The 26,377-nt window shown below is 51.4% G+C and overlaps 2 protein-coding genes and 1 pseudogene across 7 annotated transcripts in view; 1 reads left to right on the top strand and 2 right to left on the bottom strand.

Annotated features, from left to right (window-relative positions):
- The window catches only part of LOC104151060 (proton-coupled amino acid transporter 1), a 32,643-nt gene extending 27,309 nt beyond the window's left edge, over positions 1 to 5,334 (top strand). For all 5 annotated transcript variants that reach the window (XM_068959658.1, XM_068959661.1, XM_068959660.1 and 2 more), the window contains one exon: positions 1,863 to 5,334. In XM_068959658.1, coding sequence (XP_068815759.1) covers positions 1,863 to 2,128 — 266 coding nt within the window. In that variant the 3' untranslated portion in view covers positions 2,129 to 5,334. The remainder of the gene's footprint in view (positions 1 to 1,862) is intronic.
- Positions 5,335 to 10,347: 5,013 nt separating this feature from the next.
- Positions 10,348 to 13,893, bottom strand: LOC104151104 (melatonin receptor type 1A-like; annotated as a pseudogene).
- Positions 13,894 to 17,053: 3,160 nt separating this feature from the next.
- The window catches only part of FAT2 (FAT atypical cadherin 2), a 64,684-nt gene continuing 55,360 nt past the window's right edge, over positions 17,054 to 26,377 (bottom strand). For both annotated transcript variants that reach the window (XM_068959655.1, XM_068959656.1), the window contains exons 21-24: positions 25,030 to 25,471; positions 22,353 to 22,506; positions 19,507 to 20,099; positions 17,054 to 18,695 (exon numbers count right to left, since the gene is read on the bottom strand). In XM_068959655.1, the coding sequence (XP_068815756.1) occupies positions 18,163 to 18,695; positions 19,507 to 20,099; positions 22,353 to 22,506; positions 25,030 to 25,471 (1,722 nt within the window). In that variant the 3' untranslated portion in view covers positions 17,054 to 18,162. The remainder of the gene's footprint in view (positions 18,696 to 19,506; positions 20,100 to 22,352; positions 22,507 to 25,029; positions 25,472 to 26,377) is intronic.

Raw genomic sequence — 26,377 nt, 5'->3', positions numbered from 1 at the left:
CAGCTGTGCAGCTGCAGAAAGCACTTGCTGTGGCCTCTTGCAGTAGGGTTGATTTTGGGAGTAGTCCATCTTGTTTCCTTCCCCCTGGCTCCTTCCAGATTGTCGCCATCCTGACCTTTGTAGCAACCTCTTTTGTGGAAGCGGGAAGTGTTTCCCCATGGTGGATATCACCCTGTTCCTGTGGGACTTTCAGCCTTCCCTTGCTCTGGTCTCCAGCTCGCTGTTCTGCCCTGGTTTTGCCCAGGGTGACACCACCTGTGCAGATCTCTTCCCTTCTCCCCACTGCTGTTTAATTTTTCCAGCGTGAGTTCTGGGAACAGAGGTTGAAACAGGAAAATGGAATTCTTTTTGCATGACTCCTCATGTAATGGGAATCATATCAGTGGCCTCACCTCCTTGTGGTGGCAGGGTTTCTGTAACTAAATGTTAGGCTTGTAACGCTAACTGGAGGAAAATCCAATTTGCAGCTCAGAATGCATGCTTTCTGGCCAATTAACTGAGTTCGGCACTGTTAGGGATTTCTCTTCCTGTCTGGCTTTGTCAGGAAACATAGATTTTTGTCAATTCCTTTCTAACACAGGCCTCTCAGGTTGCATTATGGGGAAAAATAGCCCCATGCATGAACAAACTGACCATCTTTTAATGTGATCACATCCTTTGTTCCTATTTCTAGAACATGGGGGCCTTCTAGGAAACTACAGCTTATTCCTGCAGCCTTTAACATCTTGGCCCCTCTGAAATGCAGGTCATTGAGGGAACGCACTGGTTTGTGCCAGGCAGCCTTGGTGGAGCTGACTGCAAAGCCCTCATGCGGGGGAGCCAGTCTTGAGGGCGAGCTTGGCGTTTCCTCCTCGGGCATCCCTTCATCCTGAAGCATCGCTCGGCTGCAGATCGCAGGCACAACCTTCGTGCTGTGGGCTAGAGCTGCCGCTCCAGTGTACCATCAACACGCTCAGCCCTGCTCGCACCCAGCGTGTCATTGGCACACCTCCAAGCACAACCGTGGTGAAAGCAGGCCTGTTTTGAGGGTGTCGTCATGCTTGTCTGCTTCCTGTCTGGCCACCAGTTCTTTGGTAGCAAGTCCGAGGGCTGCTGGGTCTGCGTGATCTCCTCTCCATCCAGCACATGGCAGAGCCGGGAGGCTTTGATGGCATTGCTTTTGGCTATATCTGTGGTGATAGACCCATTACTGTGGTTAGATGAAGACGGCAGATGCTTAAAATCTGTAGATTTTTTCAACTTGGCTCTGGTATTGGGGTAAAAACAACTAAAGATTGGAAAAGATGGGGTGGTTTCCCTGTTAACAGGGACCTCTCCCATGTTTCCAGTTCGCATCTCCTCTGTGTTGCACCTGGGAACCAGTGTGGAGGGGCTGCAGGAGGGAAAGGTGTGGCCCCTGCCTGCCACGCTCTTGTGACTATGGCTTTGTCTTCTCTGAAGCGATGCCCCATGCGCCCCAGTGGCACACAGTACAGAGGTGTTTAACTGGAGCTTGCCGCAGCTGGCACAGGTGGTGGCTTGTGCTGAGTGTTAAGTGGCTGCCAGAGGGGACTCTGGGTTCTGTTGGGATGAGCTGGTGCTGCTGTTGGGTGGAGGGAGGCTTTTAATCCTATGTTTTGGGAGGCGAACAGGGATTGACCTATGTGGCATGCTCTGTTAACTAAATACAATGGCTCAATTGCTTGGGGAGATGGTTGGAAACATGCAACCATCTCTTCAAAGCTTGTTATATCAGGCAAGAGGGCAGAGATGCAACTCAAGCTGTCAGAGATGCCATCTGCTTTGCTTACTCTGACTTGAACGGTTGGCTCTCAAAGCAGTCTGGTATGCTTTGCTAACCAGACTGTCTGCTTCTTTCCCAGGTGTGCTGGCCATCCTCATCCCACGCCTGGACATCGTTATCTCACTGGTGGGCTCTGTGAGCAGCAGCGCACTGGCTCTGATCTTCCCCCCGCTCCTGGAGATTGCCACCTACTACACTGAAGGAATGCACCCCCTTGTCATCATCAAGGATGTTGTGATCAGCCTTTTTGGTTTTGTGGGCTTTGTGGTTGGAACCTATGAGGCGCTGGTGGAGCTGGCTACTCCCTCCATGGTTGTGAATGCCACCAGCATCTTGGTGCAGTGATGGCCCTCCTGCCCCATGCACCTCTCTGAAAGCTGTGCTGGAGCCTGGTAGCACGCTGGGGCTGGGCATTGCTGCTTTCCTAGGGACGTTCTCCTCTCTCTCCTTGTAAAATGTGGTTATTTTGGCCTATGTGAATGAGGCTGAGCTGGTGACGAGAGGATAAGCCTCTCACACTCCCCACCCATCACTGCCACCCATCTCGAGTGGCAGCAGGGTCTCCATGCTGGTTTCTAGAGCCAGGGGAGGTGAAGTCTGGCCTGTGGCTGGGGTATTGCCTTCCTCAGGGACTTTTCTGGCAGGGGAGATAGCAAAACAGGCCCCCTTGGCACCCATGTAAACAGAGTCACTTTGAGGGGTGAGGAATCCAGGAAATCTAGATTTTACTTTTATTTTTTTTTAGTTCCAACCTTCCCATATTCCCCACTTTCTTTCAGCAGAGGTAGGGAACAAGGACTGCTTTTCTCTGTGCCATTTTTTTTTCTTTCCTCCTACATCAGCACTTTATTTGATGGCAACAGAGAAACTTCAGCTCAGGTTGGAGAGCATGGAGTTGCCTCCTCCCTCTGCCCCTGTGGGCAGGGAGAGCAGTGCCTGAGGTGTGGAGTGTCCTGGGGACAAGGAGAGCAGGTCACCCCTGGGTGGGTGTGGGTCCCATGTCTCCTGGATGCGAGAGGCACCCCTAGCTCTCCTGCAACTGGAGATCCCAGGACATGGGCATTGCATTTGGCAGCTCCGTGCCTTTGGGCACTTGTCAGCCTCAGTGCCGGGAGTGTTGCACCTCTGCTTCCGGCTGTCTCTAGCATTGTGCAAGCCATAATGCAGGGCAGACTGCCGGAGCCTTAGGGCTGGGCATGGCAGCTCTGAGACTGAGCAGCACGGCTTGCTAAACCCTGGCCCACAGCTTTAGTAGTGACTTCTCTCCCCTCTAGATCATGTATCTGATGAATGTTTTTCCTGAAGCGTTTGCACGACTCGGAGGGACCAAACCGGGCATGGGACTCTGAAACAGCGAGCGAGTTGGTTATCTTCAGCTAGGAGCCCTCTCTGTGCCGTTGTGCTCTGCTGTGTGGGACAGTGGTGTTCCCAGGAGGTCACTGCTGTGCTAGGCCTCTGCATGGAAATACGCCTTGTTTACAGTCCCTGAGCTAGCCTAGCACCTCTCTGGCTGTACTTGCAGTCTCATTGCCGAATACTAAATCATGAAAAGGAGACCAGGTCCTTCCCCCTCCTCCTGGTCCTGCTCACTTCCTGAAAACACCCTCTACCTCTGATGCAGCTTCATGTCTCCTGTTAGGAGGCAGCTCTCTTTTGGCACGTCTCTTGTTGCCCCTCTTGCTTCTCGCATTGTCACTGCTGTGTGTTGCAGAGGGGCAGGCCCTTCCTGAGGGCTGAGCCAGTGCTGTGGCCCCACTAGGCTGCTGCTTTCCTCTTTGGGGAAGAGGAGGCCAAAGGCATAGACAAGCAAAGCCGCTGTAGTTAGGGAGAGAGATTACTCAGCGCCCTGCAAACTGCTGGACTTCGTGCACCAGCATCCAGTGACGTGGAGTCACTGCTGTCTTAGCTAGTCCTGGCCAGTTCTGAACACAGCAGTTCCCTGCAACTTATTTACTTCAATTTCTTGCACAAAAATCCCCATGCTGGGGACTGGGCTGCTGCTGGTGTCAAATGCTGCCCCTGCTATCCTTCAGGGGCTCCCTGGGCACCCTTGCTCTGAGCACAGTTCCTGTATTTCTGTTCTCCTTTACCCTTCTGCTGGAGTTTTTTGCGACAGGCAGATGAGAGCAAATGCATTCTCCGTAGGATGTTTTTTTCCTAGCAGTGCAAAAATATTTTGGCTTCAGGAGGGGATGGATGCTAAGGATGAGCTGTGGCCAAGAGAAGCATCCCCTGCAGCTCATCTCCTCACCAGGTGATAACTCAGTGACTTGCCCTGCTGCCTGAGACCTGCTTCCCATTTGCTCACTCTGGCTTCAGCCAGCTGCTGCTGTGCGAGTCTGTGGGGCTGCTGACTTCTGCAGGCTTTGTCAGCAGTCATCTGGGTAGGTAGCTCAGCTGCTCCAAAAGCTTTTTTTCGTTTTATTTTTGTTTTGTTTATGGTCCTTCACCTGCTTCCTATTCTCTCGGGGCTCCTGTAGCCACAAAGCTCATCCTGTTTCCTCTAAATCTATTCTGGTGAAGATTTCAGCCCGCTCCCGTGTTGCTGGGTCACAGTGACAGGGAACCTCTAAGACAAATCCTCAATGTGGCGGGTCACCTTGGGGGATGACAGCAAGGACCTGGGTCTTGCAGCAGGCAAGGCCAGGCAGAGGGCTAGGAGGGAGCTCTAGCACACACTACGTCCCAAACAAGTGCAATATTAAGACCATCTCTGCACATTGTCTCTGGGAGGCTTTGCCTGTTCCTGGCCAGGTGTCAGAGCCTGGCTCAGTTGCTTCATGGTGCGGCCGATGAGGTGAGATACAGATTTGCACTCCAGAATGACTTTGCGTTAGAGCCTCAGAGACCTCCTAGGCTCAATGGTTCATAGCGGAAAACTGGCTGTGATGATGGGTACCTGCTCTAAGGCTCCTTGATGCACTGGTGACCTGTCCCCCACTGTCCTTCCACATGCACGTGCTGCCCAAGCTGTCAGCCTGGGAATTTATTGCTTTGGTGAAAGGATTGGCTTAAGCCAGTGCTGGAGGGAGCACACTAAATCACTTGCATTTACTGGGTGGCACATGCTGAACGCTGGGAGCTGCACTGCTTCGTTTTCAGGATTCCTGGCTGGATACGTAGCGTCCCGACTTACTGTGCAAGCGCCAGCAAAGACCTCGCTTCTGCGGAGGCTGTGGAATATCACAGGAGCATTAAATGGTTTGTGAGGTACTTCAATTTATCATGCTGAAGGGAAGAAGTGATGAGTAGGGAGTGCTTGGAAATGGGGGCTAGCAGCCTTGGTGGGACTGAGGAGCTCTGGGACTGAGCTGCAAGGGCCTGATGCGGGACTGGGTGAATGGAAAAACTTGCACTTGTGTGTTGTTGGCTGCGCTCTAACCAAGGAAATTGTGTAGATATAGAAATGATTAATGTACATGTCTTGTGCCTATGGATATTGTCAGGGTACAGCATGTGTAGCTGCCCAGTGGAAGAACCCGTCTCTGGTGCTGTACCTGATTCGTATATCTTCAATTAATAAATAATATCTATTTTTTATGTGAAAACGCTCTGCGATGTGAGGTGGGAGGTTCTGTTACAAGTGGCATGTGTAAAACCACCCTCTCCTTCACAGAAAAGTATAACGTACTGGAGGAGTGTTGAGCCCTCAGTCCTTTGTGCAGATTCTCTGAACATGTGGGAGTTTCACCAGCCTCCAAGCTCTTTGGCTCCCACGGACACCTGGACAGTGCATGCTTTATTGGCATGTCTTTAGCAGAGGGACAGAAAATGAGTCTTGAATGAAACCAGACTGTCTGCACGGCTGGCCCCTGCACAAGGGAGCTCCCTGCGCTTTTCCCACCCCTGTGCCAGGTTGAGACGCTTTCCACTGAGGGTTTCAAAATAAAAGTGCTTCAGCCTTGCTGCTCTTAAAAGTTTTTGAACAGGTTTGTGCAAGTAGGTTGTGGTCAGAGCGATGACTGCATGATTACCTTTATGAGCTCACAGCCTGGGAGAGCGGGCTTGGGTTTTGTCTCTGCCGTGGCATGTGGCCGGGACGGGGCTTTTGGGACGGTGCAAGGGATCTGGGAAGCCTCTCTCCGTGTGGCATGTGCATATGGTTGCAATGTGGTGGCTACATAGTTGCTGCAGATGCACCCAATGGATCAAAGGAGGTGAGATCTAGCCCATGCTCCGATAGGATGTCTGGGAGCTGTGCCAGCATCGCTGTAGCTGGGATTGTTCCCATGGCACTGAATAATTCATGCTCTTGCAGTGTGTCTTTACAGAATCACAGAATGGTTTAGGTTGGAAGGGACCTCTGGAGATCATCTAGTCCAACCTCCTTCCTCAAGTAGGGTCCTCTAGAGCATATTTCCCAGGATTGCGTCCAGAGGGGTTTTGAATATCTCCAGCGAAGGAGACTCCACCACCTCTCTGGGCAACCTGTGCCAGTGCTCAGTCACCCTCACAGTGAAGAAGTTTTTCCTCAGGTTCAGATGGAACTGCCTGTGGTTCAGTTTGTGCCCGTTGCCTCTTGTCCTGTCGCTGGGCACCACGGAGAAGAGGCTGGCCTCATCTTCTCGACCCTCTCCCTTCAGATACTTGTACACGTTGATGAGATCGCCTCTCAGTCTTCTCTTCTCCAGGCTAAACAGGCCCAGCTCTCGCAGCCTTTCTTCCTAGGAGAGATGCTCCAGTCCCCTCATCATCTTTGTAGCCCTCCGCTGGACTCTCTCCACTAGTGCCTTGTCTCTCTTGTCCTGGGGAGCCCAGAACTGGACACAGTACTCCAGGGGAGGCCTCAGCAGGGCTGAGTAGAGGGGCAGGATCACCTCCCTCGACCTGCTGGCAACACTCTGCCTAATGCACCCCAGGGTACCCTTGGCCTTCTTGGCCACAGGGGCACACTGCTGGCTCCTGCTTAACTGGTTGTCCACCAGGACTCGCAGGTCCTTCTCTGGAGAGCTGCTTTCCAGCAGGTCAACCCCCAATCTGTACTGGTGCGTGGGGTTATTCCTCCCCAGGTGCAGGACCCTGGACTTGCCTTTGTGGAACTTCAGGAGGTTCCTCTCCGCCCAGCTCTCCAGCCTGTGCAGGTCCCTCTGAATGGCAGCACAGCCTTCTGGTGTGTCAGCCTCTCCCCCCAGTTTTGGATCATCAGCAAACTTGCTGAGGGTGCGCTCTATCCCTTCCTCCAGGTCATTGATGAATAAGTTAAACAAGACTGGACCCAGCACTGACCTCAGGGGACACCCCCAGCTACAGCCCTCCAACTAGACTCTTTGCCACTGACCACAACCCTCGGAGCTCTGCCATCCAGCCAGTTCTCAAGCCACCTCACTTTATCAGGGCCATGTGGGAAATTAATGCTAAAAAAGTTAACTCTTAAAGATGTGGATCCCAAGTGGAGAAGTCCCCCTAAAGTACAAAAACTGATGGGGTTTCCAGAGGGGGATCTAAGACCACCTTAACCCCAGGGCATGAGGAGCAGCCAACTGAGTACAGGCAACTCATGGTTATTGTGGGGGTATTTCTGACTGCAGTGAATTACTGCAGCTGCAGCCAGGAGCCCTGATTAGGGCAGAAGAGAAGGGTGCTGAGGAGCAGCCTTAAACAACAGTGTTGACCTCTCAATGGGTGTTTCAGCAGTTTTTAAACACCTTTCCTTTGGGTATTTTAAACAGCTATTGCTTCTCCTGCAAATGAAGTCACGGTGCTGAGGTGGGGAGTGGGGCTCCAGCACCCTTCAGGGCACAGAGAAGGGAAGCGGGTTTGCACTGCCATGCATGACAGCATTCCCTGAGCACCCTCTCTCCCTGTATGGGGCTCCTGGGGGGCCAGCACACCGACAACAGGGCTGCTGGTTTGAAAACCTGCAAATGACCTTTGGAGAACATAGCAGCTCTGGGCTTTTGTGGCTTGAATACTAAAGGGCTAATTTCACAGAGCAGCTGTGAAATACCTTTGCTGAGGCTGCCTGTTCCCATGAGTAACTTATCAAGGAGGCAGGAGGTGGGCACGGAGGTGCTCTCCTCTCCTCTGCTCTGCACCCCCAGTTTGATGAGACCCTGGCCAGGTGGCTTGGCACAGGGATGACTGCTGAAAATGCTGGAGAGCTAAGGCAGAAACTGGGCAGGAGATGGGGACTGGACAGCCACCAGGGACTCCTTCCCTCTGCGTTGTGAGTGCCCTGTCTCCATGTAAACCACTGTGCACAAGGGGTTAAGCTTGCTCCTGGCTGCTTTTAGAATTTCAGCTTTAATAAACCCAGTTTCTATTTGTTAAAAATAAACACAGGTAGTCACAGAGCTCACAAGTTGACCACCGGCCCGGCTTGGCAGCACGAGGAAAGCCAGGCTGTCTGTTAGCAGGTGCCAAAGGTGGCCCTGAGGGCTGGCTGCTCTGAGCAAAGTGCCCCCACCCTGCTTCAATTTGGGATTAGCCCCAGCTGTGGTGGGGTAACGGGGTTGCTGGGCCAGAGAGGAGGTCTGATCATGCCAAGTGGTGCTCATTCTGTGGCTGGGAGGTGGTTTGAGCAGGATGGAGGGCAGTGAGCCTTTCTCTTCTCAGTACCTCTACATGCTGAGTGTCCCTCGAGCCAGGCAGGTAGGAATGCGCTGAGGATGTTGTGGCATCCCTGGGGCCTTTTGGGAGTGGGGCAAGCCCCTCGCCGCCTGGGGGGTTTGCAGCCCAGAGTGCTGTGACAGGATGAATGTTGTGCAGTTTGGTCGGGGGCTTAGAGTTTTGTGTTGTGCGATGCTTCAATGTGTTTTCCTGCACTGTTCATGCCCTGCCCAGAAGTGTCTGCATTTCTGGACCTGTTGCTGAGTAATATTTGTAAAGTGCTTTGGGGTTGTAGGGTAACTTAGGCTGGAAGGTGCCTTGGGAGGTCTTTAGTCCAACCTTCTCCAGCCTGAAAGCAACTCTTGAATAAGAAAAGCTCTTTTTGTTATCCCCCTTCCCCTGGGATCTCCCCTCGGTTTCTCCAAACATCCTAGAGATACCTGAAGGTAAAAATGCTGCTCACAAGGTAACATCATGGGATTGTGCCCTTCTAGGAGGAAGAGGTTGAGAGGGATTTAAGAGTTAAAATTAAGCAGCTAAAATATCTGCCCTAATCCAGGCAGGGAGTGATTTCTGATAAACAGAGCTGGCTATTAAAGAAAGATGGTGCATTGCCTTGCAAACCTTGTGTTAATGCCTTGGCCAGGCAGCTGAGGTGCTGACCGTTCTGGTTCCAGTTCCTGTCTTGGCTGAGGCCACCAGTAGGGCCGTCCAGTGAGATGGTCCCTGCGTGTCCCAGATGCAATTCCCCTTCTCTGATTTTGGCCCTAGGAGGGGATGTTTGTAGCAATTTTCTCATGGCTGCTGGTCAACTGAGCTGAGTGTCCCTACCAAATTTTCCAGATGAGCCTGAGGGCTGTTTGCTGGGTAGCTGTAATGGTGATGGCTTTGCTCCCACTTGGCTAGAGCAGGGAAGGCCCTGGTGAAAGGGGCCCTCGTTGAGGAGAGATGCTGACCAGACAGTGACGTGAGGGCAGTCCCCGGGTCAGCCTGCTTTGCCCTTTCCGGTTGGCACTTTTCAGACAGTTTGGGTCACTTCAAAGCTGCCGTTCTGTTTTAGTAAAAGAGTTTATCTGTGCCATTAAGGATGTGTATGTACCCAAGCTGCTGTCTGGCTCTCACTGGCTAGTTTGGGCTCTGCATGGTGTCACTGCCTGCAGGGCTCCCCCTCCCCTCGTGCTGTCCTTGCCCAGGGGTGGCTGTGTTTCCCAGCAGACAGAGCTATCTCTGTGCTCTGTAAAATGTTTTGGCATCCTTCAGCCTGAAAGCAACTCTCAGAACAACAACAAAAAAAGCTGTTCTTAGTATCCCAGTCCCCCTCTGTTTCTTTAAATAGTCACACCAACCACTGAAGGCCCATGAAGTTGAGGGTGGGCTTATTTTTAGCACAGGTAAGATGTTTTTGAGGTTTTGACAGTAGTAAATGGAAGATACAATGATTTCCATGGTGTCTGAGAGTTGTGTCCTAGCCAAGAGGTGATAATTCCTAGCTGAGCGCTCAATGTCTTTGCATCAGGCAAATGGAGTAGTTATCAACATGAAACATTTCTACTGTTCTCAGATGTGGTTTTATAATGCATTGGGCTGGGAAAAGATAGTATGGGGAGACAGGCAGGAGCGATGTATGTGATGCAGATTTTTAATCAGAAAAGGCTGCAGGGGGTGAAGGAGCACAATGTCCATAGCGCAACTGTTTGAGGGGAAAACGCTTGGCTAATCCTACATGGGCATCTCACACCTCCCTGTGGTTTTGTCCTTTATTGCATATCATCCCTGAGTTCAGCGCCAATGTGTTCAGCAATCAAGTTGCAGCCGAAATGTTGAGGTTTGGGTCAGTCAGTGCTGGGAGAGTGTTTTTGGGTGTGAGTGTTGGTGGCACGTGTAATATGGATGTAGTTGGGTACAGGTGGGCTGTATGGGTGTAATGGGTATTTAAGACTTGGAGATGTCCCTTTGCTGGTTCCCAGGAGTGTTACCATGTGTCGGGGAGCTGGAGGCTTGGAAGGGTCCTTCTGAACCTCCCAGGCACAACCCTGGCACGTTCCTAGTGCTGCTGTGACAAAAATGAAATGAAAACATTTCATGAAATTGTTACTTTATTTGTGTCTGGGGAGAAGGAACGAAGAGGAGATTCACATGTCGTTCATTACCACTTTGCTCTTTTGATACAATGAATGAGGAAGAGGTAAAATGGGGCTGCTTGAATTTACAAAGAAGGTTGTCCCACCCTGTTGGCTGTAGGGGCTTGACTGCCCCCAGGAAGGGAACGTATCTTCTCCTTTGGCCAGAAGGAGATCCGGGAAATTTGAAATAAAGTAGGTGGTGTGCACCCATCTACTGCACTCAGCCAGTGATCCAAGGTTCCCAGATGATGATCTGATCTCACTATGGGCAGGAAATTGCATGATTTCCTCTCCTAGCCTGTGTGAGTGCTCTGAAGCGTTCCCACTTGTATTTCCAGTATTTTCTTTCAACAGCAGTATGATACAAATATCAGTCCATCCTGTGTGTCCATATTTGTGTCTATATGTACCAGCCCTCACTGTGGTGTGGTATACTGGCATCCCATAGGGCTATTGGATAACTGGGTCTTATACTAGGATTTCCGTGTTGCCATTTGAGCCATGGCTCTTGTTCAAGCAAAATGCATATGTTTCTGGCCAAAATGTGGCAAGGAATAGGTAAGAAGATGATCTGTTCTGCACGTTTCTCAGAGGACTGTGGAAGAGATGTCTCACCCTTGCTAGGTGCTGCCACCAGCTGAGCGTGAGGCCTCATGTCATGCTGGGGCAGGTTGTCCCAGGGGTCAAGATGCCTTACAACCTCCTTTTCCCTTGTGATCACACTCTGCTGCAGGAGAAAGAATAGCAGAATCCACTATTAGAAAGCACCTTTTCCAAAACAACACTTGGATGTATTTGAAGGCCAGTTGTCACTTAGGCTCACTTGTGATTCCTGATCACAAAGTACATGCAAAAGGTTATTTAAAACTTGCCTTCCTTTGTGGCCCGGATGCAGGCACAAATATGACTTAGGTGGCCAGAGACAGAGGGAGGTGGGAATAAACAGTCCAAAGCATATGTGTGCTAAGAGGGAGAACAGCCTGACATATTTATCTCATGCAGTTGTTGCATATATAAGAAAACAAGTTTCTATTGCTGGGCAGCCCTCTGTTATCAGGAGGAAAGAGCCAGCATGTTCCACTCATCCCTCCTCCATTGTCCAGGGGTCTGTTGTGTCAATACCAATGCCTTATCACCATGTAACCAGGGGTCTGTGTGGGACTTGGACTTTTTCTTCTTTCCAAAGTATTGGCAGAGGTGAGGTTAAAGCAGGGAGCAGGGCCGTTCCGTGATCTCTTCAGGAGTAATTAGTCTTAATGCCTCACCCAAGGTTTGCCAGGTCTAGTCTCCTCTGAGCTTCAACTTGTACCAAATATAATTTCTATCATGCGTGTGGGGTTTATAAAGGCTTGTTAAGACTGTATATTCCTTCTCAACTTTGAATTTGCTCTGCTCCTGGTGGCTTCCTATCAGGTGTGTCTAAGTCTCCTAATGTCCTGTGAGGTTACTTCAGTGTCAGTTACTCGAGTGAACTTGACGTCCACAGAGGTTCAAGCATGACTTGAAAGAAGGAGAAACATGCGTATCATCTATGGTTCCGGGTAACCATGAGACTCTTATGAATTCATCTCTGGGAGTCTCTCTTGATGAGACTTTCAAAGGCACATTACTTCTTGAAGAAAATCCTTTCCCTCCTCTCAGCCCACTGCTGAATTCCTTTGGCACATTGGTTTAGTTTTATTTGCCAGTAATCTTATAGTCAATGAGAGTTTATTCCCAGAAACGCCAGAAGAAACTCATATGGTCAGAGATTTTTTTTAAAGTGCGTTACAAGTAAGGAAAGCCCAACTCAAGACACCAGGAAGAAGCAGAGCAGCTGTGATTCGTGTCATCCACTGTAGGCTTTTCTAAGAGCTCCTGGATCCGATGTGCTGGGTAGATTGGCTGACCTCTGCCATGACGGGATGCAGAAGTGATAATCACGATGCTGCTCTGGAGTTGCCTCCTTATACTCTCCTGTTCACGCTCGTTACTCTCCAGGGCAATCCTCACGTGGATGGACATTGGTATTCACGTGTGCAACTTGATTTCAGGAATCAGAAACCTGCCCAGTAGTGAGACAATAGCTGTGCCTATGTTCAAAAGAAATAACTTAGTGTAAAATATGTGGGGGTCTTATGCTCTTGACTGAGCGTCCACACATGCTCTTAAGTTCTGCTTGCAGACTTGATGAATAACAGAGAAATTAACATGGGGGAAAAAGTCCTGAAGGATCTAGGTGATTTGCTAAAGTGGTACCTTCCATAGATTGTTTATTCTGCCCTGTTTCCAGTGCCCTTTTCCAATTAAGCGCTATGAAGTGTGGAGGGACCTAAGCATTCCTGGTGTAGACCACGTTATGACAGAGATGCATCATTAGCTCCTTTAGCTCTAACTGCACTCTGTACATCACTTAAAAGGGAGGTAAAGGATTGGTCTATCTTTCTGTGTGCAGTTAGATCTAGTTTTCTTTCCCTCTAGACTCGGTCCCCTGGGTTCAGTTTCAGTCAGTCCTGTTTGCCAGCTGGAATACAGCCAGTATGATTCTCTTGTGCTCTTTCCTGAAGTTCTGGTTCATGGCCCTATAAATCACCGCATTCAGACAGCTGTTAAAATATGCAATGAAATAGCTGGAGGTGAAGACCCATTCTGGGATGGAGGAATTCGAGGTAGGCTTCATTGTTACCACAAAGCCAATGAAGTTTGATGGTGCCCAACGCATGGCAAAGAGCACAAAGACCATGAACGTGGTCAAGAAGTTTCTGATACTGATGGGGTGAAGATTTTGATGGGGCTTCATTTGGGGGCAAATGTCTGGCTTCGCTCTCTGCTGTACCTGGATAACAAGCACTCAGATATTCAGGTAGCAGTAGCTGACAATAGTGATGGGTAAGAAGTGGACCATCACCAAAATGGTGATATACAGGGCACTGACAGACTGGGAAAAAGTGCAGGAATACACCCAGGGATCGTATTGCGGGGACTCCACAAAGTTGTTTGACACAATGGCCAGCAAAGTGAGTGCCCAGACCAGTCCCGTGTAGTACAGGATGTTGATGCTTGAAAAAAGCTTGTCATATCAGGCTGTGGCAGATGTAGCAGTAGTGGCTGATAGCAATGCCAGTGATGTTGAAGACTGACCCAGTGGTGCTCATACCCATCAGAAAGCCATTGATCTGGCAGTGGATGTAGCCCGTTACCCAACCATCATGTGAAAAAAATTCATCAGGACCAGTGGGTAAGGGTAGAAAGCCACAAGCAAGTCTGCAATGGCTAAGCTTACCACAAAGGCATTGCCTGTAGGGGAAGAGAAAGGGAAGTTAAAACTAGTACTTGTATTGCAACAGCCCACCCTGGAATCATGTTGTCTCTGGCTAAACAGAGCTACTTCAGTGATGTCTGCATACAGGCACTTCTGCAAGCATTGCTGGGACGGCTTTGGGGAGGGAAGCAGGAGGCTTCTAAATTATCCCTGGCTGTAGTGATGGGAAGGCTTCCTTGTGTTTTCACTCAGATATGCCTGCCACCATCATGTCTTCACACCCCTGCCCGGTTCATCACTGCGGTGTAGACTAGGAGTGGGTGAATTCCCTGTGACCTTGATGTAGCTGGAAGCTGGTCAGAAAGTGCCTGGCCCTGAAGGTTGTGCAACTTGGTATGATCCACTTTGCAAAACGTGTGCGCTGATAATGGCCTGGTATGACAGAGGGCTGTATTTCTCAGGGAAGGAAGGATTTTTTTCAGTTGTTTTTTGGAGAAATCCAGATCAAAATAAAGACTAATACCAAAGCACCCTTTCTGGGAATAAGCATTTCGGAGGAGAGCGGTGTTTGAATTGCTGGTAGAGCAATGTGGCATGGGCAGAAAATAATAAATACACAAATCTGTTTCCTGTCCTGCAGGAAGGATGTTCCCTGAGAGCTGGCAAGGATTTATTTTTTCTTATGGAGAAACTTACAGTACATTAAATTCCCAGGATGAGGAACTTTTTCTCCCCTCCCCACAAGCCTTGTTCAGACTCTAAATTTGCAAAAGGAAACTTGAGAGGAAAGGGAGTTAAACCTCTGTTTTCCTTGCAGATATGGCAGCACAGTGCTGCTCTGGGTGGCAGCTGATGCCCAAAGCAGATGATACCAACTTGGTTTGAAGTCAAGGGTTTGCATAAGCAGGCGGCACTAAGGTATGGAGCAGCAGGTCACTGTAACAAGGAGGTGGGTTTGAGCCCTCTCTGTGTGGGAGCAGAGCAGGGAGATACAGGGGTTTGGCTTGAGTTGTGGAACGCACTCGAGTTTGCCGGTTGGAGATGCATCCCAGCTGATTCCACTGCTAATGGGCTTTGTTCTTCCACCAGCAGTTTCTTCTACTGGTTTTCTCGCTTGCTTCGGCTAATTGCAGCAGGATAAAAATGAGGGTTATTTGGAGCTATCTGCAGTCCTCCTTGCAGCATGGTACGCTGTGATGGTTTTGTAAATGAGGATCTGCAGATGTAAGAGTTCACTAGCAGCTTGTGTGCGGATGGGCACAGCAGCAAAGCTCCTGTGTCTCTGGTCTGTTTAGCAGTGGAATCGATGCAGACCAAACTGTGATGCTGGTCCAGCCAGCATTACAAGTGCCTTTAACAGAGACTCAAGGTTTTGCAAACTTTACACCACTGAAACAAAAGTCATCGAACCAGTCTCTCTGGCGTGGATGGCATTGCTTTCACTGAAAGGCCAGAAGTCAAAGGATGACCAAAGTTTCTACCTGCCACCATGTGCGGCACAACAAAATTTCACAGCTTGTATAATAACTGGGAGTACTTGGCATGACTCGAGCGCTCAGTGCCGTTAGTGACAGGACTGTGAATGCATGCAGAGCATGTAATAGTGTCTCTGTTAAAAGTACACAGAAGAGATGAGAGGCAGAAGAAGACAGGTATAAGGAACTTGTCAAAGGCATGTAAAGAGGAGCCAGGATTTGCCATCTCTGGATTAGGGCTGCAAGACAACTGAATCTGACATGCCACAGCTGCTCAGCAGTGCTGGCTTGTCCTCTCGTGAATAAAGGGACTGCAGGACAGATTTGGTCCTTGCAGGACGGATTGGCAATCCTTGCTTGGGAAAACTTGAGGGAAGAAGTTGAGTCCTGGGAACACCAACACTGCCTAGTAGGAGATGCAGAGTGGGGAAAGCTAAGGCAGGCGTTACTCTGTGCCTGCTTAACCCTTTCTCCTCTCCCCCAAGCTCCGATACCCTCCCAGGGGTTACCAGCCAGCCGAGTGGTTCCCCCACACCACGCTCCCCTCCATGCCGGGCCGGGACCACTGCACCTGGCCCAGAAGCCATGCAGGGCCAGCAGCTGCTGCTGTGCTTCAGACTGCATCTCCCTCCGAGGAGGAGGAGGGACAACCCATCCCTCCAAGCCCACCCCACAGATTTGGCAGCCCTTAGGGCTCACCTGCCGCCTCCTTCCTGCCCAGAGGAAGCCCCGTCCCCCCAGGGCACTTCCCAGCAGCGTTCCTCTACATGGGGCCGGCCCGGAAGGCCGCCCTTGGTGGTGTGAGGCTGCCGGACCCTGCGGCTGGGTCCCACTGTGATGGGGGGGGGGGGGGAACGTGTTTCGAGGCTGTGGTCGGCCCTTCCCACGAGCCAGCTGCCGCTGCGATGAGGCCTTGTGGCTGTCACGAGGCTCTGACTTGTGGGGCCCTCGGGGCTGAGGTTAGTCAGACTTTGGAGGCTGCTCCCGCCCCGTGTCCACCCTCTGCTGTCTCTGTGACTATAGCTAATGACATCACTGACGCTCAGAGCATAGTTGCGCTTTAGTGATGTCATCGGCTGTCGCTGCATAAATTCGGAGATGGCTAGAGCCTGTTGGCCAGTCGGCGGTGATCCCTTGGAGAGGTGGCGGCGTGGGGAGGCAGCGAGCTGGGGGGGGCTTTGTTAAAATATTCCGGCGTGCCGCAGGCGGAGGCCTGGCGCAGCCCCGGCACGGAGAGCCGTGGAAACGCACCGCTTCGGAGGGCCGGCGGCAGCCAGGTGGGTCCTGCGGCGGGGCAGGGGCCCACGCGGCCTGCAGAGCACCCCGGGGGCCGGGTGGGCGCCCCGGGGACGCCTCCGACGTGCTCGGGTGGTCCTGGCCCCTGCCCAGGCCGCGGCCAAGCCGCAGGCAGGGGGTGCGGGCCAGGCGGTGCCCACGCGAAACCCCGGCCTGCCCCCGCGGCAGCGTGTGGCTTCGTGACGGGCGAGGTAGGTGGGCGACGGTTGTCTCCTCAAGGGCTGCGGCTTTCCTTTCAGAAATGAGATGAGGCCCTGTTTCTCTCAGGTGTTTTGGGCTGGGGATGGGAATGTGAATCCCGGCAGGGGTGGATTTGGGTCCCTTCAGCAAAAGGCCGGCGCTCCCTAGCTTGCGGCACCGGCGGCTCGTGCCCGTCCCCGTGAGGGCAGGCTGCGGCCAGCCTGCCCTCTCCACGGCCCTCACGGGCTCTTCAGAGACGAGTTGAGCTCATGGTACTTCTCTGGAGGCCTCGAAACGCTGGGGTGCAGGATGCTGACGTCCAAAATGAAACGTTATTCCTTTGCCTCTCCTTAGCTGGAGCTAGGCAGCGGAGTGCTGTTTACAAGGGAATCCCAGAGCTATCAAGTAAAATAATAATAATAAAAAAAACAAACTCTTTATTATTTTCCAAAAATCAACCAACAAAAAAAATCAAGCAACCAACCAAAAAGAAAATCTCTCACAAAGAAACAACGTGTTCCCAAGCACAAGGAAAACGGGCAAACCCCACGTTCGTTAGCCTTGCCGCCGTGCCTCACGGAGGCGGTGCCGCGTGCTGCTGGCCCTCGCTCTACCACGCGCACCAGTGCCCAGGGTTTGCGTTTGTGTGCCTGTGGTTTGTTGCATGTAACCTGTGGCTGGATCAGCAGTCCTTTTGGCACAGTCTGGCCATGCCTTGGTGTCCCAGGGAGCCCTGGGCAGGTGGCAGGGCCATGGACCAGTGGCATTCAGCTTGGGACCAAGAGAGCCGTGGAGAGCCACGTGATGTCTCTGTGCCTTGGCCTCAGGGTTTGTTGCTCGGTTTCTCTGTAGAAATGGCCTTTTCTTTTTTTCCTTGGGCTTCTTTTGGCCGAGTGAGAGACATGCTGATGGGGCCAGCTGCACTTCTGTCTTCTCTCTCCCTTGCCTTAGGTTCAAGGGGAGCAAACGTGGAAGAGGGTTTGCATCAAATGAACTGTTCCGTTGGGCAGATCATTAGCCTAACGCAAGCCCTCAGTGCCAGAGCTGGAGATGGGGAAGCCCCTGCTATCTCAGCCTGGGGACTCCCAGTCTGTGCAGTGCTGGTTTGTTTGTGCCTTCTCTGTCACAGCTACTGCCAGGCCTGCAATGTTTGCTCTCCTCCTCCTCCTCCTGACAGCCAAGGTGGATGGTTCCGCTGTGAGAGGAGGCAGTACGTTCAGGTCCCGCTCAGCGTCAGAGAAAGTCCCCTTGGCAAGGAAGACATGTTAGTCATTGGCATCCGAGGTGTGTTCTCCATGTTCTGGCAGTGGCCGGAGCGTTTGCCCTCCGTTAGCAGCAGGAACGCCACGGAGGGCAGTGGGGGGCAAAGATCCAGGCCAAATTACAACCCAACTGTGCGGGGGGGAGATGCTGTAAGCCAGGAGGCGAGCCTCCCCTCAGCAGCACGTGCTAGCCCCCTGCGCAATGTTCTGTGTGGAGATGCACTTCCCTTCTCACCTAGAGAACAAGTCGCTGTTAAAACATCACCTCCTCGCAGCTCCCATAGTCACTCTCCACCATATCGGAGCCCTCGTAGTTGGGGGGTGGGAACGGCTGAGCTCGAATGCTGGGCGGGTGGCCCACCTCGCAATCTGCGTAGGAGGGCTGGGCCACACTCAGGCGCATGCTCACCCGCTTGTACCCCGGGTCAGGTTGGTAAGGGACACCTTCGCCCTGCACCAGCTGGGCTGGGTAGTAGCTGATGGCAGTGTATTCATTCTGGCACTGAGAGGCTCCGACATCCACAGGGCCAAGCGGCAAGAAGTCCTCCAAGTTCTGGTTGCTATAGCGGGGTGGGATGGGGGCCCGCTTATTGCTCTGGTCCAGCGGGAAGGGAAAGCCCCCATAAAGAGCGACCGGTTCCGTGTCCGCTGGTGGAGGGGGCAGTGGGGGGAGAGGAGGGTGGGAGGAGGACGTGGGGGGGCCTTGAATGATTTCATAGTGGGAATATTCCTGGACGTCTGATGACAGGTACCGGGGTGGCCAATAGGTTGTTTCTGCTGGGTAGACTGGAATAAAACAGAGTCACATTAACAGCTGTTCCTGCTCCAAACTGTCATTTTTCCCTCTCTTGTCCTCCCTCTCATTCCCTCCATATGAGTCTGACCTTGCAGAACACGTGGTAGGAAGGGAAGAGAGGAGGGGTGGGGAAAGGGGAGGATGAGGGGAGCATTGGCTCTTGCAGGTGCTGATCTCTGCTGCTTTGGAAAATGAGGGGATGTGGCCCTGCTCTGGCCTGTGCAAGTCTAGGAATGGTAGCACTCCTGCCTATGGCACTCCTCCTATGGCAGGCAATATGTAAAAGCCTGGATGATGAAGCTATGGGGGCAGAGCAGGTGATCCACTGGGTCTCTCCCCTTCTGAACTCTCTTCTAATCGCTGTCTTTGCTGCTGAGCTTCCAGCGAGCTCTTGGATGGGGAGAGAGGAACCAACCCTGAGTATGGGTATTTGATGCAAATGTGTCCTCTAAAAATCACACTAGCTTCTAGGATCTCAATTTCTTCTCCTTAGCTCCACTATTATCTTTTACAGGGTATTTTGCCCCTGGCTGTGCGGGAATGCAGGCTGTGCATTAGTGGTTTTCTCTTTCCCCTATAGATTGTGTAGGGGAGTGAGCCAGTTAAGGGTCAAAATTGGGATGTACTGGTGAGCAGGGAGGGAAGAGCTAACAAAGGGACCCTAGCAGGCCTTGGGCAGCGTTTGTCCATGTTTCACTTGGCTTTAACCTATGCTGTTGGTCTCTTACGTTTGTAAACTCTAGATCCACTTCAGGGGGGAAAGGGAACCTGTAAGCACAAGAAAAAGATGTGGCTACGAACCCATCTCCTCCCTGGCCCAGGTGCACTTGATGAAGGACTCGTTGTCGGAGTTGGAGGGGGGAGCAGCAGGGGGCAAGTTGGGTGCCACGCTGCACACGATGGTGCCCCGGTGCTTTGGGGCATTGGCTGAGTTGAAGGTGACAAACTCGGGAGTGCTGGTGCGTTTGCATTGCTCTGGCGAGGCCCGGTCCAGATCGTTGTGTGCTGTGTCACTGAGGATGTTGAGCTCAATGGGTGGAACAGCCTGGGTGCCCACACCCACGCTCTTGGAGAACTCGCTCTTGGAGAGTAGGTCTGGGTCCTCCCGGGCCACAGGCTTGTGCGCCTTGGCCCGCTGGCAGTAGCGCTTGCGGATGAATACAAAAGCCACAGCAAGGATGACCACCCCCAACACACCGGCCACACCCTCCGCGATCTCCTCTGGGCTGACAGCCCACTGTGTAGGCACAATGGCGGGGGTGATGATGGGCTGTGTACAGTAGTCCCCCTGGTAATCCGCTGGACAGATGCAATGGACAGAGCCCTGGGCACTCACGCAGCGCCCTGCATTTCGGCATGGGTTGTCTTGGCACTCCTCGGCTAGCTTCTCACACCTATGGGGGGAGACCAGCAAGGAGACAATCATTGTCAGCCTGGGAACAGGGGAAGGAGGTTCTGCCTAGCTGAGCAGGGTGCAAAACCCACATGATCCTATTCAGGGCTCTGATTTACACCTGGCCAGGGATGCTCAGTCCTGGCCTGTGCTCCTTCCGTTCCTGCTAGGCTCCATGCTACCTGGCTTCCTGGCAGAGGACCATGATCCTCTAGTTTAAAATGTTGCTTCTTCAGAAGGGGATCGCATTTTACGGGATAGTCCCATTTTTCAATCTTGTCCAACAAATGAAATTCAGGGACTGCTTGGCCTTAGAAACAAATATTTGGACCTTCTCTGTCATTGTCATAGTTATGTCTCTTCTCAGGTTTTGTCTTGTATGGTAGTCCAACAGACTGTGTCTGCATACAGTTCATGTCAAAAAATGTTACATGCAAACAATGTTTGAACTATTTCTGGAAGTTGCAGGAAAATGTCCCTTGAGGTCATCTTTTGGGCCATGGTTGCCCTCACCCAGGCTTAGCTGTGGAGGGACAGGGAGCAGGAGATGGCTCGTGTGAGTGTGAAGTGAGGAGGATGTATTTGTCGATGCGGCTATTCAGGATAGGAAGTGGGCTGGATTTGGCTGTGTGCTGTGCCACTTTCCCCAGGATGGCCATGCTGCACGTCTTGCCTTTTCTAGGGCAAACACTGCATAGAGAGGTGCTCCCGTCCTGTTAAATAAGGGAGCCCAGGATCACTCTGGGAACTGTTAACCTCTTATGCTGTTTCACACGTACTTCAGCCTCTGCAGAGTCTCAAGATGATCTACAGACGTCTGCAGGGCACAGCAGGGAACATCTAGCCTAGCCCTGAGATATGTGCAAACTCCTAAAAGTGGTGAGGAGGAACACTCATTGTAGGAGGCTCTTTGGCATTTTATAGAGCATCTGCAGAACCGAGACTGAATTTCTGATTCTCCCTTCTGCTCCACCCCAAATAATCAAAATGTTCCCCTCTATTGCTCCCCAATAGTGCAGAGGACCTCCCTTATGCTATGATATAAAATACATTGTTATTTTTCCTTCCTTTTTTATTTTCTTAATACCTGCACAAATGGCAGCTGTGAGGTTTGGCTCCTTTTATTTTTTAGCCAGTGCTTGCTTTTTCTTGAGGATGTGTGAGCTTATGTGTGCAGCAAGTACCCACAGGCTCACGCTCATGCTGGAGGACTGGTGATTTCAGATATTACACTGCCACCTAATGCTCAGCTATATGCTTTTATTCCAAGAATTGTATTAGTAGTTTCTGCCTTCGTATTGATCCAAAGTACCAGTTTTCATCCTGGCCAGATGACTATGACAGAAGGATGAATTGGACGTGTTTCGATTTCAGTCTATGCTGGGTATCGCTTGTTGTGATGGGCTAGAGGCAGGAGCAAGAAGTTTGGTGGGGGTACATAGGCTACAGCAGGTAACACATGAGAATTAGATCAGTTTCTGGACCTGGCAAACACACGCTGATATTTCACGTATGGGAAATACATCTGAGTTATAACACTGATGGTGAAAACTCCAAAGTAATGTTAACCATAGGCTTCAGGGTTAAAGCCAAATGCTCCAATATTAGTGATAACAGAGCTCAGTAGAACATCTGATAGGGGAGGGGGAATATCATCCTGTACCTGCTTTACAGGGTAGCACACTCTCCTGAGGCTAGTCTTTGAACTTGCATTAATCTTGCCTCTGACTCGCAACAGAAATTCCCCGAGAACGAGTCTCACAGATCTGATCTCTGGCAGAAATAGTCCCTGTTGGTGGGTGTCCCAGCTACTGAGTGAGGGGGCAGCTCATGACTGTTTTTGACAGTCTTTCCCCCTGCGCCTTGCTGCATAGCCCCAATTCTCCAGGCGTGCAGGATGAGGCATCCTCCTGGCAAGCATTCAAAGTTTCTGTGAGGATGGGGGATCTTTTTTCTCCTGCTCAGATAACCATGGGCACAGAAGGGACAATGATCATATGATAACAGAACTAATTAAGCCTTTCGCTGCCTCACTCTGCCTTTTAACATCTCCCTGCTGCAATTCCCATGGTGCGTGCAACTTGTGATTAAACCTGGAGTGTCTGGACTAGGTGGGCTCCAAAAACATGCAGTCCTGGTTTGTTTGCCACCTCCATGAGACACTGACCACATGCAAGATGTGCTCTGTTGGCAGAGGGCGTATTTTTAGCCTGCCATGGAAGATCACCTGGCCAGAAACCTTCCTGGACCTTACCTTTCACCCAGGTACCAGTCAGGGCAGTGGCAGGAGTAGCCTGAAGAGGAGAGGGTGCAGGTTCCACCGTGCAGACAGGGCTTGGAGTCACAGGGACTGTCCCCGAGCTCACAATGCTCACCAGAAAATAGCCCTGGGCAGATACAGGTATAACCTGGAAAGGGTGAGAGAGAGCCATAAGGACATCATATCTGTGTCTGAGTGCACAGAAGAACTAGCAAGAATAGCAAGGAGCAGTACCTAGCATTGATAGCACCTACTGAGATAGCACTTAGGGCTCAATCCAGCTGTGCTGTTGGTACTTAGTGCTGTTGGAGGTTCTTTTGAACATCCGGGATGTCTGCAGAAGGCTGGAAAGGACCTGGAGCTGCTGCTACAGGCTAGTTGGCTATTTGAGGGCATTCAAATGGCACTTCAGATCTATTGTTTAGGAAACAAGTGAAGCCTGTCATCTCCTGACACAGACCCTTTCCTGCCAGAGATATAATCTGGGTACAACCGTATTGCACAAAGAACCTGGGGTACAAATTCGGCTTAAAGGCGGAGGAGCCTAGCTGACAGATTGCAGAGTTTCTGACTCTGCTAAATGTGATCCCATGTAACTTATTGTTCTCTGTAGTCTTTGGTCCTGCAAGTTCTTGTGGTATGAAGCTCCTGTCTCAACACGTCTGGCTTCTCTTGCCTACAGAAGGTGTCTAGTTGCAGCCAAAGAGAAACCCAGCACACCCAGGGATTCAGAGGGGCTGCTCCTGTTTGATTTTTGGCTGCTGTTTAGTGTAGCCCTAAGCATGGGAAAGTTCCTGGCTCCGCTGAGCTCTTTTTAGTCACTCGTCCAGTGGTGCTGTGCAGGAAGTGCAGTACTTCCGCTTTGCAGCATGCTAGAAGTCTTTGCTGCTCATCCACAAACTAAACATCCCTATTTTAGAGCACAGTACGAACAAATGCAGACCTGTTTCCACATGTGTGTTAGTGGTTGTACAACAAGGACGTGCTGACACTTGTGCAACAGGTGCCGCACATGGCCTATAGGGCTGCATGTGCACAAACACACGTTCTTGGATGTGGGTGCTCATATGTGTTTGTGTCTGTAGTCCTGAGCGCTCCAGTTGATGTGATGGCTGGTCTGGCTTTGACCCTTTCTGTGCAGATGCATTCTCATGTGGCCCACCTGAGCCCACTTGCACAGATGTGTCTTTTCCTGTGCATGTAATTCTGTGCCTAAGATCCCTGGGTGGAGCTTTGCATGCCCATAGCCTTCAGGACTGAGCCCACATTGCTCAAGGTTGACAAACACCCAGGATAACCTCACAAACAAAACATCCTTCCAGCAACCCCTTCCCAGCCATACTGTGCTGCCTGTTTCTGCCTGGGGCCCTGTCCCACAGCATGTCCCACAGGCTCTTTTCTAGACAGTTGGGCCATTTGCAGGGGAAGTTGTTCACCTTGGAAAGAACCTGTGGGAAGGGCACTGGATGATTACTAGTGAGGAAGTGATTTCTCTCCTTGTATCCTCTCTGAAAAGCAAGCAGGTGATGCCTTGGCTTAGAGCTAAAATGTGTCCTTGCCTCTTGGGCTTAGAACACCTTCCAACCCAGACAGGGTTGGGGGGGGGGTTTCTGTGCATAGGGTCTCAAGGATAAAGCTGAGATGTAAGCGCCAGCCAGGTTAACTGTTCAATATAGACACATCGTCTGTCAAACAAGTTCACCTGAACAAGGCAGCTACTGAGTTGACGATGCTGGGAATCTTGTTCCCAGAAGCTGCAGGCAGGGCAGGGGGCAGTGTCTTCCTTCCTCTGGTCCTCATGCGCTCTCTGGGCAGGATGTGGGCCTTGGCAGCTGGCCACAAGGAGCATATAGCCGCAAAAGGAGTTTCTGCCCTGCACAGCAGCCTCCAGAGTACCCGCTGCCCCAAGAAAGGGAGGGTGGAAGGGCCAAAGCGCAGGCCTTTTCTGGCTCATGAGCTGTTATGGTGTGTGACCTTGCAGTGCTTGAAGCTAGGACGTGGACATAGGGCAGATGCTGCTGTGAGTGGTTCCCCCTCTCCAAGCAACTGCAGGCTAGCCCTGACCTGGGCTTGCAGGGGAGGGACCCTCTGCAGAGGGATGGGCAGTGGTACAGACTGTCTAGGGGCAGAACCTGGTGGTGAGTGCCAAACTTCAGCTGGGCATTCAGGTCATGCGTTAACCTGGGACTCTTGGATCTGAGCTTACAGTTTTCCCATGTCCCTTCATAGCCGTGGGGAGTCGCTGACTGCAGTGGGAAGAGACTAAGATCTTGGCTTGTTTCTGCCCAGATACCCTTGCTCCGTGATCTGATCTTGCCCGATTCCAACTTTGCTAACGGCTCCTTAAGGAAAGAGGATGCAGAGGGGTGGGTGGAATTTCCATTTGAATTTGAATTTTTGGCAAAGCTGTGCTCTCCTAGGTCATGCACACTCCTTAGAAACACCCTTTTGCCATCCGGGCCATGGTCTGCCAAAGGGAGCCAGGACGATGATCTCGTACACCCAGCTGCTACTGCACTGAGTCAGCTATCACTTGAGGTCCCTTGGGATGGGATACCTCAGATTCTCCTATGGCATAGCCCCTTCCATAGGGATGGATGAACAGGTTGTCTCTTTCTCTCCCCTCATTGCTTCTTGCTTTCATATCGCTCTGTGCGGGATAATTACTTACCACTTCCATGAGTTTCGGCGCACATCCCATTGTTGAGGCATGGATTGCTGCTGCAGGCACCAGCAGGGGAGCAACACTGCTTTATTCCCATCTCCTCCGTGACTTCCTTTGATTGCCCTTTGCCGGGCAGGAGAACCACTTCTCTGCCATTGATTGCAACCACGTCCAGGCAGCCTCTGAACCCCCGTGCCACTCTCTGGGATTGGAGTGGCTGTCGGAGGCCCCCAAAAAGCAGATCTCGTCTGCCCTGAAAGATGCTGCAAGTCCCTGGAAGCTGGAGAGAGGTGTTTCCCAGGCCGTCAATGAGCAGGCGGGCAGACGCATTCTTCATCTCCAGGAAAACTGAGTGCCAGTCACCATCGCTCACAAAACGCGAGGAAGAGAGGTTCCCAGTGTAGTTACCCCGACAGCTGTACCCAAGATGAGGCACTCCGTTAACTATCTGCAAAACACATCCCAGAGGTCACAGTAAACAGCGATGCAGGTAGCTGTTGTGCATGGAAGTTCTCAACACGTCTCTTGCTGTTTATTCCTCTTTTCCCTGCCTAAGCATTATGACTCAAGACGAATCATGATTTTTAGACCCCAAGAACTATGAGCTAGGCAAATCCAGCCCCTTTCACCCTTGTTAAGCGCTGCACTGGCCCATTGAAGCCTGTTTGAATGTATGCAACCTCCTTTATTTTGCAAAATGCCTTTGTCTCACTGATACATCTTCACCCCATGCCCCTTTCCTGCAATTGGTGACCAGCATGTGGCAAGGGAAGCTCATCTTTCCACATACCAGGGTGTAGAACTACGTGATTGTACTTCTGCAGCTGTTGCCCCTTCTCCCCCCTTCCTGCTTCTAATCAGAGCCTTGGTATTCAGGCTATCCATAGCTGACTAGGCACAAACGGACTCTTGTTCTAGGCACCATGGCCTTTACACTAGTCTCACTGTTTCATCACTGGTGGGGAAGCTGCCTGTGCTGGAGCAGCTCCCCCTTTGGCATGAGTGAGGAGTGCTGAAAGGACTTTGTTGAGAAGGAGCACCTGGCAGCCTTTCTTTGGAGGAGACAAGGAGATGGGAGGCAGAGAAGGGAATTACTGTTGTAGCCAGCTCCCAATCAACATGCTGGAAACCTGGGCCAAAGCTGTTAATAGATACTGCAATCCAATCCTCACTCCCCACCACCAGAGGATGGGCAGGAGACAATCTAAGTTACTGAGCTTCTAAAAACTAACCACACCAATGTCTTTTGCAGTGTACTGGGCAGTTAGAAATTCCTGTCTGTGACCCAAGACTCCTCTTTAAAACTCAAGTGGAGGAATGAGAAAGAAAAGGTTATCTGTGCTGTTTCAGGGTG

Source organism: Struthio camelus, chromosome 13 (assembly GCF_040807025.1).
Source record: "Struthio camelus isolate bStrCam1 chromosome 13, bStrCam1.hap1, whole genome shotgun sequence".
Taxonomy (NCBI): Eukaryota; Metazoa; Chordata; class Aves; order Struthioniformes; family Struthionidae; genus Struthio; species Struthio camelus.
Note: the sequence above shows the minus strand (reverse complement) of the source record. Positions and strands in the feature narration are given on the sequence as shown.